We start from the raw sequence: 24,710 nt of genomic DNA, 5'->3' as shown, positions 1-24,710 counted from the left end.
AGTGAAGATTTTATTGAGAGTAATTTACAGGGATGGGTAAGATTTTATAAATCAGAAAGTTAATTCTGCATACCTTTGATGATTGCTTTCAGTAGTACTTTTTGTAGATGTATGCTTTGATGACTTAAACACTTCAGCTTCAGGTGTACAGATGCTGTCAGAGACATCCATAGTAATAGATATCCCAAAGGAATACATTTTAGGGTGGACTTAGAGATTACAGAGGAAGCAGGGCTTGTCCCTTCAGTTGTTTCCATTTAGGACAATAAAATACTGGGCAGGGATGATTTAGTGCATCATAAAGGACTTTGTGTGAAAGAAATGCTGCAAAATTAAACAGCTTCAAGTATGCATTTTTTAGAGCAGTTGTTTGAATAGTCTTTTTTTATTAATGACATTACTTAAAAGTGCTTTATTCCTTCCTGATTACAAGAACCATTTTTTGTTTGTTTTTGAGTGTGGAATCTACAAGTGCATCTCATTTTCAAAGACTCGTTTCATTTTACTTTATCCTTCGCTCACTGTAATGGTAGATTATCAGATTTCATTTCTGACTGACTTTTAAATAGAGTTCTGAAGTAGTTGCAAGTATTGCTTACTTTGTTTTTCATAGCAACTAGGTATTAGTAGACACTGTCTTTTACCTGGAACTGTACCAGTCTGCTCCATTTTTGAAAAGTATACCAAATGTACACAGTGACACAAAGGGATAAAATACAGACTCTATGACAATAGGGGATTAAAAAAAAAAACTTAAAAGTATGACTCACAGGTGTGGGATCATGCATCTGGCCAGAGTATGGAACTGTAAAGATACAGCATGGATGCATGCCAGTGACTTACATATATGAAGCTGGGAAATTTGCCATAAAAATGTTGCAAGGCATGCAAGTATGGTTTTCAGCCGTTAATGATTCTGTGCTTTTCTGAGACTGTTACGTTGTTCAGTATTGATGGATTGCCTTAGAGTCATTTATAATGTCAGAAAAGTCTTAGGAATGCAGGTGTAGGGTCGCTACTCTTAAATTAAGTTAAGACTTATAGCTTCTTGGGACACTCCAATAGTAAACTGCAAACAGTTCCTAATGAATGTGTTTCACTTTATCTGAAAATTCAAGTTTTTCAGCCTGTTTAGACAAATGCACAACCAGCAGTTGCATATCAAATTCATTGGCACCCAGTAGAAAGAGTATGAATAGGATCCCCAAGTTTCAGTTTTATACCGTATGTAAGCTCAGATATAATGTGTGTGTGTGTGTGTGTGTGTGTGTGTGTGTGTGTGTGTGTGTGTGTGTGTGTGTGTCTAAAATTCCACTGTTGACATAGATTATAGTGGCATTTTCAGATTACAAAGTTAGAAAAAGGTGGACTGTCTAAAAACTGTGGTTGGTTACTGTTTTTTACTCTTCCAGTTTACCACCATGTGTTAACTTAAGAAAACCATTTTATGTGTTGCCTTTTAAACTTCTTGAATTGAACTTCAAAACCAGTGGTTTGAAAATTTGTTCCCGGTGTTTAAAAACTGTCATTGTTGCTGATGTTTTACTAAAATGTTTAGTACTGACACTTGCTGCACTGATATGTAGTCAAAAATTTCAGATATATGCACCAAACTTCCATGTTGTTATTACCCCCTGGCAGATTCCCATGTTGTCCTTCATATAGTGAGCTTCTTAAATAGTGACATATGTGGCACACGTTAATGTATTTATACTAGAAACATTTTATGTACATATTACTGCAACAGTACTACCTCACTTTGAGTACAGTTATTTTCTTTTGCCATTAATCTTGCAGTTATTAATTCACGTATGTTTTTCACAATAGAATATTTCACTGACTACAGTAAAATGGCCTCTCAGCAAGTATTTATTTATCCATGGCTTGCATGATAATGCTGTGATGCACACATACAGCTAAGCTTGTACCTTCTACCACACACAAGTCTTATCATTGTCACCCTTTTGTCACACTTGGCCTTGTGCTAGTACCAAGCTGAACAGGGTGGAGCAGACTTTCAGTTCCAGGCAGCTAATTTCAAGCCAACTTTTGTGACTGCAGCCATTCATAATGAAGCAGAGACATGTAATCCCTACAACATGTACTGGGACTGCCGTAGGGTTCGTGTGACTGGGATCGGCATGGTACTTCTCTCAGTGGAGGTAATCTGAGAACATGCTCACAGAATGCCCAAATCACTTTGATTCTTGTTAATGGAAGGCAAATGGCTATACTCTGAGGTCCTCCCAGATGGAGCTCCAAAAAGTCTGTCATAGAGAATGTGTCTCAGTTCCCTTCCATTTCTAATAAATGAAAAGCAACATTTGGGATAACCACAAGACTACTAATTCATACAGTCCCATGTGGCATCAGCCAAAAGGACAACTGTACTAGGTAAAATAAGAACTAACCCATCATATAAATAGGTATAAATTGATATTTATTTTGTAGTGTACTGTCTGCTTTTTTTTAAGTCCTGGGGTGTTTTCAGTGTTCATGGAGTTTTTGTGATTTGAGTTTTCATTGGTTTTAATAAGGGAGTTTAATTGGTAGGTGTGTTTTACCAATTTATACAAAATTTATATGATGTGTGAAATTGTGCTTTTGATTGTTCTGGTGAAGTTCCTATGAAGTTTCTATGGTGAAGAATGAAAGCGCTCAACTTTTTATCATTAATAAAAAGTTCTTATTCTAACTGGTGTCATTGTACTTTTGGCTGATGCCACACAGGATTGTATGATTTAGGTCACTTGAATTTCTGCTGGATCTGTCTATGATCTCATCTTTTAATCCACTCACTACCCATATCTCATGACCATAGTTGATAAGAAGTACATAGATTGGCAGGCAAATCAGTAAGTGTACCCTTTGACTAAGTTATTGCTTTCTGCAATCAAGTGCAAGACGTAGTGTACTGGTGCTATTGATCAATCCTCGGATCCCATATTCCCTTGCTCACAATCAAAACTTAATGATTGTTGAATTTCTTGATGTGGAGTACGCTGCTCTCTAATCATATGGGAAGAGTGGACTTCCCTTTTCCAAGAGAAAACCATCATCTCCAGTTTGGAGATGCTGATTTTCATCCTTACGTTTTTGCATGCAGCAACAGGTCCCTACAAAGAATCCTGGAGATAGTTCACTTCAGGATGACTATATCCCCTTTAGGCAGCAGAAATGGAACACTCAAGTCCACCATCTCTATAATCTTCATATCTTGGTTGAGCTGACATGTCTATGAAGCTTACAAATGGAAGGGGAGGCATGTTTTACTCATCCAATTACAAGGTTCACAAAAATTACCTATACCTGCATAGACTAGTCAGAAGGTGTCCTATCTTATTCATTCAGTTTCAAGGCTCACTAAGGTTACCAGTACTTGCATAGGCCAGACAAATGGTGCCCTACTATTTAATCTAGGGATGCTTGTTATGCAGTTTGTGGCTAAACTCCAGCTAAGCAACTACCTCGTAGCTGTGTCTGATTTTTTTTCCCAGCTTGGGTATGAAACACATTGATTCTGTTGGTAGAGTGTGATTTATCTAAATTAAGCTGAATGATAGTAAGACTTTCAACTGAGGTTCTGTGAGAAACAGATTTTTGTTTTAAATTTCAGACCTTAACAGACAGTAAAGTCCTTTGTAGGCTTAGATTCAAGACACTTCTATAACATTTAGCATTGTAGGGCAATTGGTTCCCATTAATGCAGTTAAAACAGAATGAAATGAATCTAGGCAAAATGAAATGATGAAAAGGTAAGAAAAGGATGTGAATTCAGAAACCACACTATTTAAACCCAAGGCATAATGTGTGTGTGTGTGTGTGTGTGTGTGTGTGTGTGTGTGTGTGTGTGTGTGTGTGTGTGTGTGTATATATATATATATATATATATATATATATATATATATATGTATATATATATATATATATATATATGTATGTATATATATATATATATGTATATATATATATATATATATATATATATGTATATATATATATATATATATATACACACACATATAAAATGTGTGTGTGTATAAAAGACTTTCGGCTTTTCCCGGTTAGGGGTCGCCACAGCAGAACTCCAGTCCACTCATGATTGGCAGTAGATTTTTATGGTGCCGAGTTGCCAGCCCAATGCCCAATTGTAACAGTTAAAATCAAGTAGAAATCATGAGAATCAACCATTGCAAAAATGGAAGATTAAATATTTCAACCAAGATTTATATGATTACAAGAACAATAATATTTATTAGAATACTGTGAAAACTGGAACTGATTCTTTAAAGTTTTCTGTTCCAAAACAGCCTTGCAGTTTTGTAGTTGATCAGAATTCATCCAACCAAATTTTTAGATTTCATCTACCCAGGAAGTGTCCCAAACCAAGATAATAGAACAACAGTGAAGGTGAGGTGTTGATTAAAGTCTGTAAGCATCCAACACAACACCAAGGATATAAATGTGCAAATAACAAGTGGAAGAGCAGAGAACGTAGACTGAGATGGTAGTGAAATATTGCCCACAGAAATGCTAACAGGAACACAGCTTTTGATATGGTAGAAATTTTCGTCAGATGTAAAGGCTGACTTGAAAACTGTGAACTTGGCTAATAGACTGTTGTCTAAAGAATGTATTTTATTTTATTAAAGAATGGTCTTTTTTACCCACTCAGTAAGCTGGTATCGTGAACACCATTACCAATTTAAAATCCCTTACCTCTAAATTTAATTTAGCTTGTCTGTTTGATAATGGTATTTTGTGTCAGAATTATCTTGTGTTAAAAAAATTATTTTAAAAAATGTATGTTGTTTGAAAGTTGGGCATTTTAGAGGGTCAGTAAGGAAGAGAGAAAATATATTCTCCTGAGTTCAGCTAAAACATTTTATAATCTAATAACAAGCAAGGTTGTTAAGAGTTTAAATAGTGATTCCGCAATCAGAGTTGTGATGCCTTACAAGAGAGTACTTTTGTAGTGTTAAGAGATTGCATTTCTTTTTGGTAATATACTTGCTTCTTGTTATTAGTCAAATTGAAGGAGGTTATAGCATGGGGTTAATTGGCATCAATAAAGCATTTTTTTAAATGTTAAGTCAGATGCTATGTTTGATGACTGTGAAGTTAAATAACTCTCTTGACTTTCCCATTTGAGACCTAGTGTCTCTAGTAATGTAAGACAGAAATTTTAGCCACTTTTATTGTTATTAAGCACACAGCAGGAGGGATTTCTTAACATTAAGGATTATTTTGACTTCATTTATAAAATCAGTGATGTGTTAACTGAAGAAATGGATGTATTTGTGGGGACACTGATGTGCAGTCATCTTCTACCATAATGCATACATATATAGGTATTGCATATGCTGCTTGTATTCTGTTTGAAAGTGGGAGATTTCTTCTCAGAAATCAAACTGATTAGCAAAGCTTTTGACAAGTTTTTTTTTGGTCTACTTTTTAAGTGGTAAAATCTACAGAAAAAAATATTTGGGGCTGTACTGGGACGGATTTGCAGATCTGCACTAATTATTTTATGATTTAATGGAAAAAGTATTTAATATAATGTTTTAAAAATGCTTTACTGACAACATTGTCATTATTTGGAAAAATTATAACATTACCTGTACAGTCAATTTTGTTGTTTGTCAGTGATTTATGAATACTGGATATTTGTCCTACAAATGTATGCACCCTTATCTGGTTTAAGAAAATGTTATCAGAGGTCACTGAGAATTAGCAGGATAACACCTTCTTACCACAAAGAATAGGAAATGTCAGAGAGATTTGTTAACAGAGATTACCCAATGATCTTTTTGTTCAGTTGTCCAACAGATGTGTTGACAGAGATTACCCAAGGATCTTAGTTTAGTTGTCCATTTATGTAACCGTTCACAAAAGAAACAGATAACTTCTTTTGTCTGGTACAGTTGATTGCTTTGATAAAGGGAATGAACAGGTCAGTAAACAAATGGCTATGGTTTGTCCTATACAGTTGACACCCATGCCATTAAATGGATCATTATAAGTAATTGCAGAATTGTAAGCGGCTTTGATAAGGTAAGCACATTACCTACATTTAATAAACTTGCTAGAAATTGTACAGAAGTACTACAGTCCAACAGAAAACATTTTTCTAATGTTCGCAAAAAGGATATGTTTAGAAGTGGGGGAGGGTGGCTGCCATCTTGTCCTAAATATGGTGTAAATTTAAAATTCCTGGTTACTTTAATTATGTTTATTAGCTTTGTTGTGCATGGTGTTATTTCTGCTCAAAATTCAGCTTTTTACATACTGTAAGGCAATTGCAACAAATAATTTATTAATGTATCAGTGCAAGTGAGATGAAGGAATGCCACTTAACACATTGGCTAAACCAGCAGAGGTGTGTGTGTGTGTGTGTGTGTGTGTGTGTGTGTGTGTGTGTGTGTGTGTGTGTGTGTATGTGTATGTGTATGCGTACGATTGTGTGTCTTTTTTTTAAGTCAGTTTTCTGTCTTGGATAGTATAGCCAAGAAATTAAGGGGAAGTTATGAGGAAGCACTTGCTGACTACAAGGAAAAGATAATATAATTTATATAAGATTAGATGCTTGTAAATTGTTCAGGTATCAGTGGCTTCACCAATTTTAAATGTGATCTTTTTTCCATATAATTTGTGTTTTAATATTTTATAATGATTTTTGAGATTGTCTTTGAGCTATTTAGTCATGTGACTCGTGATTTGATTATTTAAGCACTTAGTATCAATTGTTGCTGAAAATGTGGTGGAGTCCTTTTCAAACAAAAGTCCTTATTGTGGATGAGATAAAGTATTTTACCTTTGTTTTGAATGGTGTATTCCTGATTTTTATAGCATTTTAGTTTACCTATTAATCATTCCATTTAGTCTCTATTATTATGTTTGTTTGTTTTTTGGTAAATCTTCAAATGCTTTGTTTTTTTTTAAATCTCCAAATGCGGTGCTGGGGGATTTTCACACTTTTTTCTTTTTTTATAGTCTGTGCTGTTGGAACATAGATTTTGTGTGTTCAGTTTTGATAAGATCAGTGCTTTTTCCTTTATTATATTGACTTGAATCCTTTTTTCATTTATCCAGTTGAGGGCACTGGACTTATATTATCAATAATGCCATTCTGTTAATATTACCCCTGGTGAATTTGGTCTTGCAGAAAAAGTCAGCTAAATATGCTTAAGTTTAAATTTTCATTGATCTTCCACTTTAATTTTTTTTTCACGGTTGTGCTTTGATGGAGATGACCACATGACATTTTTTACTTTTGACCTTAAAGCCCTCTGTATAGCCTTGAATTATCTCTTAGCACACTCTCTGTTCTTCAATGGTGAGACTGAGAATGCCTGATCTACTTCTCTTTTTAAATTAACAGTATTATCACTAGGAGCTTCTGTAGACCAATAATCTGTATGAATTTTACTTTTCATTCTATTAACATGAAAAAAAATACACCTCCTCTTGGCCTCATTAAAAGGTGTACACGATTCCTTTTTTGTTTCCTCTTTATTCTGTCATTCAGTAAGCAAGAACAATGTAATCTGTAAAGCAAAGAAAATCATTGTTGATTTTTATTTTATTTATTTATTTATTTATTTTGCAAAAATGCAGTGCTGAAATTGATTCTCAAGAAAAATATCAAAGAAATATTGTATGGTTGTTTTTTTTTTTTTCCAACAAACTATGCTTTGCAAAGAATATAAGGAACTCTCATCTCATCCTTGAGGTAGGTAGGTGTGTGTGTGTGTGTGTGTGTGTGTGTGTGTGTGTGTGTGTGTGTGTGTGTGTGTGTGTGTGTGTGTGTGTGTGTGTGTGTGTAAATCCCATTTGTCTTGAGCAAGTAAATTTATTAGAAAGCAAGTAAGAGATGTTTTAAATTCTATTTACAAACGATGTCTGAGTCTGACTGAAGTGTTGTCTGAACTAATATTTACTTTTTTTATTGTACTTTACTGCTGTGAGATCATTCTTTAAATGCTCACCCAAAATATTGTGATTAGCTTAGATACTAAAAGCAGGAGCTGTGTTCTCTGGCTGCTTACAACGTTTAAATCAGTAATGACACATTTTAGCTTTTTTGCGGTAAGTCATTTAGGAAAATGGCTTTGCTAAAGTGGTAATTATTGTTGAGTTAGAAACCTGATTTGTATGACATTATTTTAAGAGTCCGAATATGTAGACCATTCAGCAGTTCATTTTGCAGTCATTAGATAAGCAAACATATATGCAGGTCATGATAGCTTCATTTAATTTTGCTTCCATTCTCACTGTGCCTTGATCCATGCCAAATGAGAATACTTTCTTTCCTGAAAGCAAACAGTAATCAATATTTTTAATGTAATTTGTATTCAGGTACTAAAAATAGATTACTACAGTGATGGAGCTAGAGCAGATACAGATAGGAGGGGGGCACTGCTGACCGAACATGAAAGTCAATAGTTACGTCCCACTTCTAAACTCGCTCCAATTTTCTTTTCATATTTAGATATGCATACATGAAAATGAGCACTGAACTGTGCAAAGCAAGAGCATTTCATACCGACATTAAAGGCAGAAGAAGAGTCCATAATACTAAGTATTATGCTTAGTCTAAGGTGATAATCCAAGGTGAACCTAATTAATAGATCCGTTACAAAAAAACTACATCCCAGCCCTATGGAAAGCTTCCTTCATAATCCCATTGCACAAAGGTGGCACATCTACCAAACTATCGCCTTTTAGCAATCCTTCGTCCCCTCTACAAAGTACTAGAAAAATTAATATATCAGCAACTCCTAGCATTTGTACTTGCTAAACAATTGCCTTCTCCTACTCAGTTTGGCTTTTGACTCCTCCACTGCACCAAAACTGCTCCACTACGTTTTTAGATACCAGTAATCAAAGTTAAACTCTGATAATTTTGTCTCCACCCATTTCCTGGACTTGTCAAATGCCTTTGACATTCACGTCAGCTGCTCCTCCAAAGAGTAAATCTTGTAGACCTCTCAACCCACTCATCTAGCTGGTTCACCAGCTACCTAACAATCATACCCAGTCTGTGAAATGGAATGACTCCCACTCCACATTTCTTCCACTCATGTCAGGAGTCCCCAAAGGCTCCATGCTTGGGCCAGTACCTTTCAATATCTTCATTAATGACATTCTCAAGAAATCAAAACTCACCACCATAATGTAATATAAGTGATAATTCAGCTTTAGGTTTCTCAGCCCCCAGTTTTCCCAAAATCATCACACAGGAAGCCTTCACCTCTAGAAAATTGGCTACAAAAAAATCTTAATTGCTCTTAAATCCCAACAAAACCAACAAAACCAAACTAATTATATTCCTTCCTAAAAACGCAAATCAAAACAACACTAACCTAAATATCATCCCCCGAAACAACACAAAAATTGAAAACTTCACTAGCACAAAATTAGGAGGACATTTTGTTGATAAATTAAAATTTGATCTGCACATGGATACTGCAGTCAAAAAAACACACTGCTAACTGATCACATAAAAAAATTAGCCGCCACCTTCCTTTTCCTTCCTACCATCCCATATGCCTCAACAATGTTCTTACATCTTAACTCTTAGAAGCACAAACTAGAAAGTACTTACAAAAAATTAGCAAATTTGCCTGCAGCCTCCCAAACTGCTTCCATCAATGCACAGTGTCTCAAAACCTTCAACTGGCTTGAATTTCTCAAAACATAACCTCTCTCAACTACTCACATCACACAAAATACTTCATCATCCACTTAAAACACCCTGTCCATCAAATCTTATCCAATGTCATTTACTAAATAGAACCTTAAGATCCTTAGAACTTAAAACTAAATTTGGCTGATAAATCTAATAATTATTATGGTGACTTGGTATTTTTTGTCACCATCTCCAAGGCATGTAGCAAACTTTCAGACCCTATCAGGCTTTTAAGTAACCTTCAACAATTCAAATCCAACCCAAAATATCACCTGAAAACTGATAAACGATGCAACTGTGCAACACCTGCAGTTTGAAGTATGCAATCCTAACTCTGTCCACTATGAATACTGTACAAGTGTATTTATATAGTACTTTTGATTCTACTTAAGTATCTCGAAAACATGTATTTCCTTAATCTGATGCACTTTATAATAATGTTTGTTAACCATTTTTCTTTTAAAATATCAGAATTGTATTTTTATCCTTGTTTTGAACTTTTCTCTGTGGGCCTGCACTGAAAATAGTTCACAGACTGACTTTCCAAGTAAACAAAACCAAATAGGTTAGTAATTCTTGCATGCCTTGCCTACCCCCAAACCATATGAACAGCTTCTTTTTTGTTTTCACACATTGTCTTAAGCCAAACACTAAGCCTGCCCAAGACTGCACAGAAATAACTGAGTTAAGTTGGGGGTCTGGTGGCTGCTAGGCTTCCAGAAGCCACAGAGTTATTTGTATTCTGAGTTGTCTTTTAGAATTTTTTCCAAACTTTTTACTCAATGATGGCATGAGCAAAAATCCTTTCATAAGGCAAGAAATTCAGTCATATTTTCTTTCAAGAAAGAAATGAGTTTTGTCCAATGTTTAATGATAAAAGCTGACAAAAATAGTGTTTCTCAATAAACTGAGAAGGCAAATGCTTAGAGGATGTATAAAGCTTATAAGAAAAGAGTATTGATGTCCCCCAACCACTCCTACTGAGTAGGCTATTAATTTTACCTCCTTCCACATCACTCTTCTACCATTGATGCACTTCATATTACCCATTATTTTTCCAACATATTTATATATACTATCTATATTATCTGCATTCATAACTCTGTACAACACTTTTGATCTCCTCCTCCTTTTTAAAGCAGCATTAAAACTTATAGTCGCCTGTGTTCTTCTTAGCCTTTAACCCCTCCCTAGGTTCTTACTCTTTGATTTTCTCTACAATATTCCCTCCATATTTAACTTCTGATTGGGTGCGAGGAGAATGGATAAGTAAACTCCATCCTTCTCCAGTCATCTCCTTTATCTTCATTCCTCTCCCACTCCAGTTCCCCAGCATGCACTCTTATACTAGAAGATCACCACCCATTTTATCCATCTAGTAAAAGCCCCTTAAAGGAATACTGCTTTCCTCCCTCATTTTCCATGTTCTGTAGATCTTAAGGCTTATGATACAGTTTATTTACATTTGTTTACCGAGATAGTGCGACTGGGCTAGCAGCCCATTTTCAGTGGAGGCCCAGGGGAAAAAGCCCCAAGGAAAAAAATGACAAGAATATAAAATACAAAAAACGAAGATAGCAATATACAGATTAACCAGTAAATATAAAATGTAAGCAATTAACATTATTAACAGAATTAACAAAAATAATGCAGTTGCAATGTATTACAGAGTTTGATACCAACAAAATTATGGCAGATGCAGGCTATAAGCCTCAGCAGAGTAGAAATGTAGAATGGAAAAGTGAGGAGGGTAAAAAGAGAGATAATAAAAAGGAACATTTAGTAGTATGAAGAAGGTTAGAGAAAAGGTTAAGAGGAGATCTGATAGGAGGATTCTGTAAAGGCAAAGTGAAGAGTAAGAAAAGATTGTTAGCCAGGGGAAATACAGGAGCACAGCCAGTTAATACTTAGATATTCTTTAAGAGTCTGAATTTGGCTGTAGTAGGGGTATTTAGTATATGTTAGGGAATGCTGTTCTAAACTTTTGCAACTTGATTTACAAATAAAGAGTCACCAAAAGAGTTGAAGCATTTCTTAGATTTTAGAGGAAGTTACTTTACACAACAAATTCCTATAATCATGATGTACATTTACATTCAAAGCTGATCTTCAGTCATCAGACAAAAACCTTCAGTAATTATCTGACTGCCACAACCTCCATATGTCAGACTACTTTAATAGCTACACACATACTGCCTACCCGTACCCTATTAGGCTCTCACATCACCAACATGCCAGCATCTGACTCGCATCCATCACACATATCAGGATCCCGATATCTCATCAGCTCTAATTTTGGTGGAAAACCCCAGTTATAGCTAAAACTACACATTCCAAATGCACTACCTAAATTCAGTCCTCTCTTCTGCATACCCCTTTGATATTACCCTGGGATAAAAATGAACAAACAGAATGCCTCTGTTACATATTTTAGTTTGTTACTGTCAAATATATGTGCATATAATGCCCCCTTACTACATCCCCCAAAATAGCCACTTCTGCACATCTGACAACTGATTTTTTTCTTTCTCTGTTATAATTTCCATACTGATTACAGAAATGTAGTCCAGCATGTTGCTTTTAGATAGTACCCTTTGCAAACCTGTAAGGTCTGGATGAGAGGAAAGTTAAAGAAATAATGATCACACTCTCCCCAGATCCAAATAAGCCCTAACAACCTTCTGTGCACACCTGTGAGCAGACAGTTTTAGACTAGGAAAGAGGTTAAAAAATGGGAAAGATTGAATAAACCTGTGTTAAATCCCCTTATACAGCTGGATGTTTGATAGTTGCCAGACATTGAGAAGGTCTGAGTGTCTAGATGATCTGTGATGCCTTTTCTGCCTTATTTTTGAAAGACAGCTTATTAACTGTTTTTTTTTCTGCTATCCAGAAGGGTTATGTATGTGCCCAACAATACTGTGTGTGCCCTCAGAAGATTGTAGTGGAATTATTTTCTATGTGCACCCCCCCTCACTGTCGGTCACGCATGCATATGCACATGCACACAAACACGCACACACACACACACTTTTCTCAGTTACAGCCACATGTATGATATACACCTCATATGACCGTGTTTGTGATTAAATGAATGAATAAATCCAATCATGGTGCAGAATTTAATGTCATCTCACTACAATCAGAGATACAAAGTGCAATTCATTGTAACCCTGTCTGTCCCATCAAATTCTTATCTTAATCTGAGAGATATACCTAAAATGAAAAAAAGATTTTAATATTGCACTTGTTGTTGTGTCTATCGGCTTTTCCCGGTTAGGGGTCGCCACAGCGGGAATCTGGTCCACTAATGATTGGCAGTAGATTTTTACGTGCCGAGTTGCCAGCTCTGACACACAACCTTCAACGAAGGTACGCCCATTCACGCATGTCTCCACACAGCAGACGCTGTAGCTGAGAATTGAACAGGACACACAGTAACAATGCTTAGAAATTCACTAGAATAACAGGTTTTGCAATAGCAAGCAATTTTTTGAAGGACACAAAATTTAAATCACAGATGTCTCTCATTATTTAGTGACCACTGTCTACAGCATTTTGCAGAAAACCACAAGTTTTATGGGAAATAAATTATATACTGCTAGCAGCTGGGAAAACTAACTAGTGAAATAAAATCAACCGAACCTTAAGAAGTCCAAGTATTGGTGTAAGAACTTTATAATCCATTTAGCTTGTGTTTTTTTTTGTTTTGTTTTTTTTTGGAAAACCAACCAAAACATTAAGCAAGATTGACAGTTCAAAGTTATGTTGCCCCTTATTGTCTGTTCTACTGATTTACTTGCTCTGAATTCATTATCTAGCTAGCTGTTGGATAAAGTAGTGTATTTTTACACTCTTGAAAATACTTGTTTTTACATCAAGAGGTTAGTGGATTTTCCATCTAGTGCACTGGGAGGTAGCCTGGTCTATTTAGGTCGGGGAAACACTTGAGATGTCTACATGTAGTTTTATTGGCTGGAGGGCTTTAATAATATCAGCTTATCTTGATTTTTAGTGCTTTTATTGATTTTGTACAATTGAGCGGCTTTTGGCTCATTTGTACAAAGCAAAGACCATTTTTATGTAAATTACTGTTACTCTCCTTATGTGTCTTAAGCCACTGTCCTGTATGTATTTGAGTCTCATTTGAGTTTCTCTGTTGTATGTAATTGTTACTCTTGGAGCTATTTTCCCAGTGCATACTATGTGTCTTGACCTAGCCAAGGTATTTGACACAGTCCTCCACTCAGGTATTATAGAGAAACTTTCCCAAGTTGGAATTAACCCCTACATTACCAGATGGGTAGCCAACTGGCTCACTGACAGGATGCAAACTGTCAAAGTGGGTGACTTTACCTCTAGCAAAAGACCAGTCACCAGTGGCGGGCATACCACAGGGTTCTGTGCTGGGCCCCTTAGTGTTCAGAATTTATTTCTCAGAATCCCAGGCAAACTTGGACGGTTTTGACTATTGCAGATTGGGAACAATCATGGAGTTCCCCAATGATATAATATACTGCAGACAGGGTTAATGCAGACAAATGATTGATGCCAAACCCACGGATTAAAACTAAATACAAAAAAAAAATGCATTCTTATTCCCTTTGGGAAAGTTGAAGTCCTTGCTAATTACATAATAGACCGCACCATCCTAAGTGTAGACCAGTGGTACATGATCTAGGTACTCAGGTTGATGGCAGTCTGAACTTTTACCACCACATATCCACAGTAGTAAGGAAATCCTTCTATGTGGCACATATTATAAATAAAGGCATTGCATCTAGATCTAAGGATGTTTGAATTCCATATACTTGTCCCTCATTATACCAGTAATTGAGTACAGTGCTTCCTTTTGTATGTAGCATACCAGACACCTGCAACAATTGGAGAGGCCACAGATCTTTCTCACCAAGAAATTTAAAGGGTACACAAAACAAGTCTTACAAAGACTGAAAGCCCTGTTACTGTATTCTGTCTCTTGCAGGTTGCTAAGGGGTGACCTGTGCCTGGCTTACAGGGCAGTCTCTTACCTGGCCCTGATGGAAATGTTACACATTCATACATCAAACTGCAAGAGGTTTACTCACTTCGGGGATCTTAACCTCTGCTCTGACATGAACAGGTCATGCTAGAGAAATAGATACATCTTCCAACAATTGCCACTTCTCTGGAACAAGCTTCCAATTTACATGAAACAGAGCCCCTTCCTGACCCTCTTGAAATGTAGCCTAGATCAATGGATGGGTGACCGCAGATTCACTCCTGGGGTGGTGCCCATGTCCCTCCTTGACAGAGGGAGCTGGTATTAAATGCCATAGATCCTTACCTCTGTGAAATTCACTCACCTAACTACCAACTGGGGCAACTTAGCCTAATAACATTGTATGAACCTGTATGAAGTTTGAAATTCAAATGTCTGTCATTGTTTAGTTCCAACAATACTTAGTTTTCCAGAAAAAAAAGCACAATTTGAAGATTAGCAAAAATACAAGTCAAAAATCAGAAACAGATCAGAGTTATGTATTATTTTTCTTTTTTTTTTTTTTTTGGAGTGGCATGCCTCTTGCCCCAACCCACCTCACTGTTGCTCTGCAGATTTATCTATGTTCAACAAATCATCTTGTATGAGCAGTGATAGCCACAAAAAAGTTCAAACTTCAAGTACCACGCTGTTAGAAAAATATGTATTAATGTATATGTTTAGTGCTTTTTAGAAGCTAAAAGGGTTAACACATTTCATTCTATTTTAGATGCTCTCTGACCTAGTATTTGCTAGCACAGCAAAATTTATGTTTATACCTTTTGGAAATGTACTGAGAAGCAGGTGATTATCTGCTAGGTCAGGAAAATGACTGAATAGTGAATGAATAGAACGATACTGTTTTCTATAATGTGATTGAATATGAACAATCAGCCCTGTTCGTGTTATGAGAACATGCACAGCTGCGGAAAAGAAGAGATACATCAGACAAAAGACTGCTTGAAGAAATGAACTGTAATCTGTACTTGCTTTGTGCTCGAATTAGCCATAGTACCTTGAATGGTAACATTGTATAGTGAGAAGTTGTATCTGGTCATCAAGGCCACGTTTTTCTTAGGAAGTTTTTTTTTTTGTAAACTTAATATGCCAGCAGAAAATCATGGACAAACAGCTGCTGAGGAATAATATTGAAAGAACTTGTGATTTATTACATCAGCTTAGTAGGCAATACCTTGTAAGAAATGTATAAAAATAGTTTCACTTCCGGATTCTAGGTAGACAAACTCTGTATTAGCACGTTTTTGTCTCCTTGCTGCAAGATTAAAGTGCCTTAACCTGAACCTGCCGTGTATTGATCATTTTGAAGTTATTTTTCCTTTGACAGATTGGTCATTTGGACCGGAAACTCTCACTTCGCCTCAGGTCAGATGGGCCAGGTGGCATGAAACCGTACGGGAAAGAAACCACATTGGTTCTTCTGCTTTGAAAGATCTCCGACTGAATTGTCATTCAAAAGAGGCCAGCCACTTTTTCTGATCTGCGACTGGAGGACGAATCGGTAACGAATCAGAGATGGTCAATCACGGAGGCTCAGGTAAGGTGAGATTTACCTTTTTTCTGTTTTAGCTCAGGGACTTGATTGAAAATATCTGTCAGGCGATTGGTTTTATACAAGTCAGGGACAGAAAGATTGCAGTCTTGTCATAGATCAGGGAAACAGAATAGGTAAGACAGTTATTCTAGATAAACTGTGAAACAGAAAATCGTGGTACCACGTGAAAATAAGAAGGGTTACGTAACATTTTTTTTTAACAATCAGAACAATGTGGGTAATAAGTGCACAAAAAGTTCCCAAAACCCACTGTTAACCGAAGACGCAAAATATGTGTAATCACAGCGTGCCGACAATATTAGATACTATACAAAATGGGTTAATAAATAAGAATTTAATGGCAAATTAGAAGAATCCTCGCTTATTAAACTTGTCAAATAGCTTAAAGCTGATGCAAAAGGTCAGGTAAAAAAGCAACGTCATTTGGGGGTTCCTCAGGCACACAGGTGGATTGAGGAAGCAAACCGTAGGGAGCAAAAAAGTAATAATTCAAAAGCTATGTTTCTAGCTAAAGAAGACAATGATTTGGTAATAGCATCAGCCCCTCCACCCCCTCCACTTCCTGCACCAGAATATGAAGCGAGTGGACAAGCTGGTCCACCTCCGCTATACCCGGCTGTTACTGCAAAGCCAAGACCGTATGTTAGAGATCCCATCGAGACTAGGTCTCGAACACGTAACATAAGAGGAGATATTGAGTTATATGAAATAAATAAAAATTCATGAGCTATGAGTGAAGAAGAGATATGTCCACTCATAGAAGTGCCAAATCCACAGGCAGGACAGGACCCAACTCTCCTAGCATGTAGACTGTGGACACCGGAAGACATCCGGAAAACCACAGAGGGAATTCCCTATCCAAAAGTTAATTTTAGAAAATTCTTGGAAGACTTACAGGGCATGAGGTTAAGTTTATCATTTGAATGGAGAAGAAGTAGAAAAAGTAGTCAGACAGATCGTAGGTTCAGATTGGCACATGATCAGTGGCAACTGGAATCCCCATGACGCAGAACATAAGCCACTCCCACATAGCAATGCAGAGTTGGATAACAGGGTGAAAGGTCTAACAGACCGAATCTCTGAGAAATTGAAGCCTAGGGCAGACTGGACTTGCATTAATCGATGCATCCAACAGGAAGGTGAAACTGTTGACAGATATTATGCTAGATTATTAGAGTCATTTAATAACCATTGTGGAATGCAGGTACCTGAAGATCAAACACATGATTCCCCATATGAGCAGCAATTAAAGAATGCATTTTTGAAAGGCAATATTTTGCCTATAAGCAGCTTTATTACAAAGCACATGGTAGACCATCGTACTAGTAGATTACTGTCACTACTTGAATATGCTAGGCATGCCGAAAGGCATTTTAACAGTAAAAAGAAAAAGAAAGCCCAAGTATTTGGTGTACAAGACGGAGCAGAAGTTTATGTAGTACAGTTAGGGAAAAAAGGGCAAGAAAAATGCCCAGGGAAACAAACAATCTGATAAACAATCAGAAGAGTTTGAAGAGAGAAAGAAAAGGGGTGAATGTTTTAAATGCGGAAAAAAGGGACATTTAGCAAGGGATTGCAAGCAAAACAAAGCAGCCATGGAAGATAAGGCGGGTGAGGACTGACTATATGATAGTCAAGAATCACTAGAAGGGAATAACTAAGAAAAGACAAATGCAAATGTGATAAAGGGAGTAGAGAATGTGATAGAAGAAATAGAGGAAGTACAAGAAATCACAGATGGTGAAGAAAGTGAAATTTTAGACTTAGCATTATTGAGCCTAGAGCTCTATTTAGCAGACACAAAATGAGAAGTTACACTTTTGGTAGAGGGGAGGGAAGTTAAATTCCTGTGTAACTCAGGGGCTTCACGAACCCTGATACATCCTTCCAAACTACCAGAAAATTCAGAATCACTTGATTACATATTAGTGAAAGCAGTTAATGGACAGCTGTATCGGGAGCCACTCTCCCACAACATAGCAATAACTGACCCTGTTTCAGGGATGACCCAGAAAAGCAAAATTGTTGTTTCTGCAAAATGCCCAGTGAACCTTTTGGGCAGAGATCTTATGCAGATATTTGGCATAGCAGTAATACCGACTATGCAGGGTATGGAAGCACAGCGACAAATGGATACTTTTGTGGTGCGACCGGAGGGTGAAACATTTTATTGGTACAGCCAGGACTTAGTTACAACTGGTCCAGGGGCAGTAACCAAAGAACTGATAAACGTAGCCATCAGTAAGTCCCCCTCCCTTGACACTGATAAACAGCATTTGTTGCACTGTACTCTGTATTATTGTAGCACACCAGGACCTGATAAGGAATATGAGCAAGAACTGTTTAAAAACCATGCAAACAGATTAGTATTACGTAATCTGTACTGGGACACAGAAGGGAACAGTGTAGTCAGCTGTTCATTGCCCCAGAAATTCTTTGCACTCTATAAATTTAATTGATTACCACGTTAGTTTAACCAAAGACAAGAATGTGAAATGGTTAGATCTTGGAGAAAAAGTCACAAAGTGGGAGAAACAAACAGAGTTAGAATTGTCAGAACAGGGAATACAGAAACAGAAGTTAAATTGGATAACGCAGACTCACCCAGCTGTACACTTGCAGTCTAGCGAGGAGAGCTGATTAGCACTCTTACTAGAAGAGGAAGAAAAAGCTTTACGGAGCATACCAGAAACTCTCTGGTCAACAGGGAAATCCAGATGTAGGACTAATTCGTACAGCAGGACCAGTTACTATTACGCCAAAATCAGCATTCAGACCTCAAAAGAGACAGTATCCCTTAAGGAAGGATGCAGAAATAGGAATCAAACCTATAATAGCAGCTTTACTTAAGGAAGGAGTACTGATAGAATCTCCCTATTCACCATGTAACACGCCCTTATTTCCTGTTAGGAAAGCAAACGGAGAATGGCATATGGTCCAAGACTTACAAGCTGTAAATGACACAGTAATAACTAGAGCACCTACGGTGCCAGATCCACACACACTATTGAATTATTTGAAGCCTCAACAAAAGTATTTCTCTGTGGTAGATATGAGACGACTTTTAAGTAATAAACAACTTTTGCAGTTAAATTCTGTTTCAGATAAAGAACAAACCAGACCATCGGAAGCAGCAGTAGTCCCAGGCATGTGGGTCTGGGTGAAAGTTATCAAGAGAAGGAACTGGACCACACCGAAGTGGGAAGGGGCATACCAAGTGCTACTGTCAACACCCACTGCAGTCAAGATCGCAGCGCGAGCATCCTGGATTCATCTGGCACACTGTAAATTGGTTAAAGACATTGAACTAGACAAAAAACTTGTTACTGTTACACAAGAACAAAATGACCAGATACGGATCAAATAGAAATGCTGAACAACCTCAGAAGTATTGCATGATCATTCTGTTGGCCATACTGATAACATTAATCTTTTTGTTGTGGCCTTTCCTTTTTCCAGCCACACGAGCTGAACTGAATAAACGTGAATCATTCGTAGACTGGCATCCGAACTTTAACACTTACCAAGCAATTAAATATGTGTATGCTGAAACTTTTAATGTTTCGAATTGTTGGATCTGCACAGCTATACCGACAGCATACGGGGGATTATTAATGACTGTTGTCCCCTAGGGGTCGATGAGACCTGAGAAAATTTGCTTTTTGATACTACAACTGTACAATCACAAGACAAAATAGCATTGTACCTGCCTGTTACACAAAAAGGAATTGTATGTTTTTACAAAGATGATACTGTTCAGGTAGGTTGAAGTAATTGTAATGTGACTCTTCCTTACAAATGTTATACCAAAGCCAGTAATGCAGGTTATATCTGTGATGCAAACTATGACTCTTATCTCGAGTCGATTCATAAGTCTATTGATGAGATACAGCGTAATCCTGTTCTTTTAAAACAACTATCTATTATTGATAAGAAAATGTTTCATGCGGGGCAAGTGTATATTAATACTAAAGTAGAGAAATGTTATTTTGTTTGTGGGAAAAAGGCATACAAATTGTTACCTGAGAACTGGTCCGGCAGTTGCTTTTTGGGTTACCTGGTTCCGGCCATACGACACACTGCAGTTTTGCCTCCGGGAAGAATTCAAAATGTCAGAGAGGTCACCAAGAAAACCGGAAATCCAATCAGAAGGCCTGAAAATCCAGTGGGACGAATTGAAGCAGGCTGGAGAAGCCATAATTCCATAAAAAACAAAGACAAACTGAGACACATGGACTTGAGTGACACTATTATATTGTGGGCAGGTATAGCCCCTGCATATGGCGCAGTGAAATCGATTTGGGAGCTGAGAAAACTGTCCAAACTTCTTGAAGTAATGAGTAATGCAACTTTTTCTGCTCTCGAGTTAATGACTGATGAACTGAATGCTTTGAGAACTGTGGTGCTTCAAAACTGCATGGCTCTTGACTTCACCCTAGCGGTGAAAGGTGGTACGTGTGCTTTAATAAAAGAGGAGTGCTGTTCATATATTCCTGACAACCAGCATGAGATAAACGACCATCTTGAGGTGATTCAGCAAGTGTCGACCATGACCAAACCAGGCCCAAACCCACTGACAGACTTTTTCCAGAATTTGTTTGGGGGTGGGGTAGCATCCTAATGAACGTCCTGATTGCCATTTGTGTGGGATTACTCCTATTAGGAGTGTGTGTTTGTTGTGGTTATTCCCTGCATGAAAAGATTGATCAAAGATTTTATAGATGTGTCAGTTTCTGAGACTTTATATCAAAGTACTGAAATTGAAGAACTGCTGAAAAATGAAACACTTTCATAAGTTTAAACTGAATGACTCTCTTAACTGCAAATTCTGAGTAGAAAGAGGTTAGGAGAAGAAGCAATTGTTTATGCTTTTGAAAATAGAATAAAAAGTATTAACAGGGGGGAAATGTTAGAAAAATATGTATTAATGTATATGTTTAGTGCTTATTAGAAGCTAAAAGGGTTAACACATTTCATTCTGTTTTATGTACAGCTCAATTCTGTATGAGATTATAAGATGCTTTTTCAAACTGCAGTATGCTTTCTGAAATTGCAAGATGCTCTCTGACCTAGTATTTGCTAGCACAGCAAAATTCATGTTTATGCCTTTTGGAAATGTACTGAGAAGCAGGTGATTATCTGCTAGGTCAGGAAAATGAATGAATAGTGAATGAATAGAACAATACTGTTTTCTATAATGTGACTGAATATGAACAATCAGCCCTGTTCGTTTTATGAGAACATGCACAGCTGCGGAACAGAAGAGATACATCAGACAAAAGACTGCTTGAAGAAATGAACTGTAATCTGTATTTGCTTTGTGCTCGAATTAGCCATAGTACCTTGAATGGTAACATTGCATAGTGAGAAGTTGTATCTGACCGGTAGTCATCAAGGCCACGTTCTTTTTCTTAGGAAGTTTTTTTTTGTAAACTTGATATGTCAGCAGAAAATCATGGACAAACAGCTGCTGAGAAATAATATTGAAAGAACTTGTGATTTATTACATCAGCTTAGTAGGCAATACCTTGTAAGAAATGTATAAAAATAGTTTCACTTCCTGATTCTAGTTAGACAAACTCTGTATTAGCACGTTTTTGTCTCCTTGCTGCAAGATTAAAGTGCCTTAACCTGAACCTGCCATGTGTTGATCATTTTGAAGTTATTTTTCCTTTGATACATGCTATGACTTATTTTACTGCATGGTCCGCACCTCCCATACAAACTTGATAGGGTGACATTTGTGATTGGTTTGTCAGGCACAGCTGTAAGAAGTCTGATCTTTACAATCCAATCATATTTTAGGAACCACGCTGACAAGCTAAATAAAAATATATTTTTAAAGGGAAATTAATGCACTGTATTTCCAAAAGCAGAATAGCTGATAGGTGGTTGCTCCCCCAGTAAAACTGATACTGCAATATCAGACAATACCAGCTCATTAGTTTCACCAAAGCTAGCATTACACATAATGTATTTGATCAAGGTCTGTTCTGTCTCATACAGAAATTTGGTGCAGTCTTTCTACATCATCTTTTTCTTTTAGTTTGGGCATGACTTTAGCCAAATATAACAAAATATCACTTTTGACATGGATTCCAATAGCATGCTATACTAATTTTATAGAGTAATTTAACTTGCCCACAGGTTCTATTTAGACACAAATAGAAAATGGTCTTTGAATGCTTCATGCTGTTCTGTAACATTGGTGCTTGATGTTTCAGCTGTGCTGTTTACTGTGCAATATTTCAGATTTGTTAGTTCTTAAGCAGACAGTTACAGCATATATGAGTAAAGTAGTTATTCCCTGTGCTTGTTGCATGCTGCTAAGAGATTTGGCCAAATGTTCTAAAGACAATACTTTATTATAGGCATTTATGGGAATTTGATTACACTTGTGAACTATGATGGAAGCTTATACATTTTTGGTTATCAGCCTTTTTAAATGATGCTCACTTGTTTTGTGATTTGAAGGTACTGCTGTAGTTAGACTAAGAAAGTGAGACAAGCCATTTTTACAATTAAATTTTATTATATTGTAGTACTTTTGCCATTTTTCTTGACATCCTCTTACTTTTTTATATACAGTTGGCACCTTTCAACTTCTTCACCAGGAAGGAGCATACATTCTCGGTGAAAGAGGGCAGACATCTTATGCACCGGATAAAAAGAAGTAAAAATTCAGAGTGGGTTGATGGTGAGTTTGTATTATTAATTAATTAACTTTGCCTGCAAATAATTAAATGACTTGTAGGTAGTTGAGGTGCTTTAATGGGGAAGGACAAGAAACCTTAGGAACTTAGCTGATTTTCCTTAACAGGGTTGTAACAAAACATCCTCCTATCCAGCCCTAATGGGAGTATTGCACATCCATCAAATAAATAGCATCAGCAAATCCAGGGACCTAAGCCTTGCTTGCAACATTAATAAGATATGCTGGAGGGACAGGTATGTGTCTCAGAGATCCCCCTTCCCTGGAACAGGCTTCTTATCCATGCACCGATGTCTCTATTAGAATGAGGAAGCTTGTAAATGATCTGCCGTCCATGCCCTATATATACCCCTGCAAAACCTTTGTGAACCAAAGCTTAACACATCTTACTGGGAAACATGGATAGGTTTAAAAAGGTCCCTTTTTTGGAGAAGGTTCCCCTGCACCCTCGTGGCAGGAGTGTGTGGTTAGAACTTGTCAGATTGAAGACTGCTGGAACAGGGCTCAGTTTTGAGGTTTTTTTTACTGATTAATTGGGTAATTTGTTTAAAATCAGTTTGCTCGTTTTCTATTGTTATATATATATATATATATATATATATATATATATATAATTGCACTTTATTCATCTGATTTTACTGTAATTGTGTTTCTTCCCACTTTATTACCTTATTTTGCTTGTGCTTCTTCTTAAAAGTACTCAATTGCATTATTCTGCTGTAGTTATTACTGCTTGGTAGTAGCCTGATTAAATTGTAACTATTATTCTAAGCCTTTTGGTTTAAGCACTTGGGCTTCAAACCAGTTGTTGTACATAAAGAAGGTTTGTGGACTGCATTGTTGTGGCAGGACAGATAGCTTACATCCTTCTAAGTTGGGAATTGCTGATTGAAGGCTCAGTGTCTGTTATTCTAAAAGCGCATTAGTTGTGGTTTAATCACTTTGGCTCCAAGCCAGTTATTTTACATTAAGAAGGTTTGTAGTCTGCACTCTTGTGGGAGGAGAGGCTAGATACTGCCCTTCTGAGCTGGGAATTTCTGGTTAAAGGCTTATTGTGCCTGCTTATTTGATCTGTTTCTTTCTGAAGTTTGTGCGCCTTGTTTGCTGTAGCCCAGAAGTTAGTAGTTTATTGGCCATTTTGGACTAATTTCTATCTCTTTCATTTCCGACTAACTTTCAATTTAAGCACTCAAACCATTCATTTCACAGCCCGGCACTTGCTCAAAACTCATAGAAAGCACTAATTAACCCTAGCACTAGACCCCCTATACTGTCCAGAAGGACAAGGCTCTCTATTCGTCCCTACCAGCTAATCAGTAAAACAGCTCACTTTACCTATTCAGGCATGTCCAAAGGGCAGTTTCAGGTGTACTCCCCAGTCCAACTGGTGAATCTGGGCATTTTGAGGCAATGTTACAACTGCCTCAAGTACACAGACAATCCTCTCCTCCTACCACCAAACACTAATATATGCGAGAGATGCAGTTATACAGCCAAACTGGAGGCAAAGCTTTCTCAACCCAAGACTGGCACTGACAGTCAAGAAGAAAAGGAAAATTCTTGCAACACACCACCAGTCTCACATAGACCTACTAAACCAACACCGGCAAATAACACACATAAATACACGAAAACATACTCAGAGGCTCTAAATAAAAATCTGCAAAAGCAACAGAGACCTCCAAAGCAGACACCCAAGCGACCTCCACACCCC

At 37.1% G+C, this 24,710-nt stretch overlaps 1 protein-coding gene across 3 annotated transcripts in view; it reads left to right on the top strand.

Annotated features, from left to right (window-relative positions):
* The window catches only part of EDA (ectodysplasin A), a 340,203-nt gene that overhangs the window by 42,688 nt on the left and 272,805 nt on the right, over positions 1-24,710 (top strand). For all 3 annotated transcript variants that reach the window (XM_044057188.1, XM_044057187.1, XM_044057186.1), the window contains exon 2: positions 22,873-22,981. In XM_044057188.1, the coding sequence (XP_043913123.1) occupies positions 22,873-22,981 (109 nt within the window). The remainder of the gene's footprint in view (positions 1-22,872; positions 22,982-24,710) is intronic.

Source organism: Protopterus annectens, chromosome 15.part0 (assembly GCF_019279795.1).
Source record: "Protopterus annectens isolate FY-2018-M chromosome 15.part0, PAN1.0, whole genome shotgun sequence".
Lineage (NCBI taxonomy): Eukaryota > Metazoa > Chordata > Ceratodontiformes > Protopteridae > Protopterus > Protopterus annectens.
The sequence above is the reverse complement of the archived record's forward strand: the minus strand, read 5'-3'. Positions and strand labels throughout refer to the sequence as shown.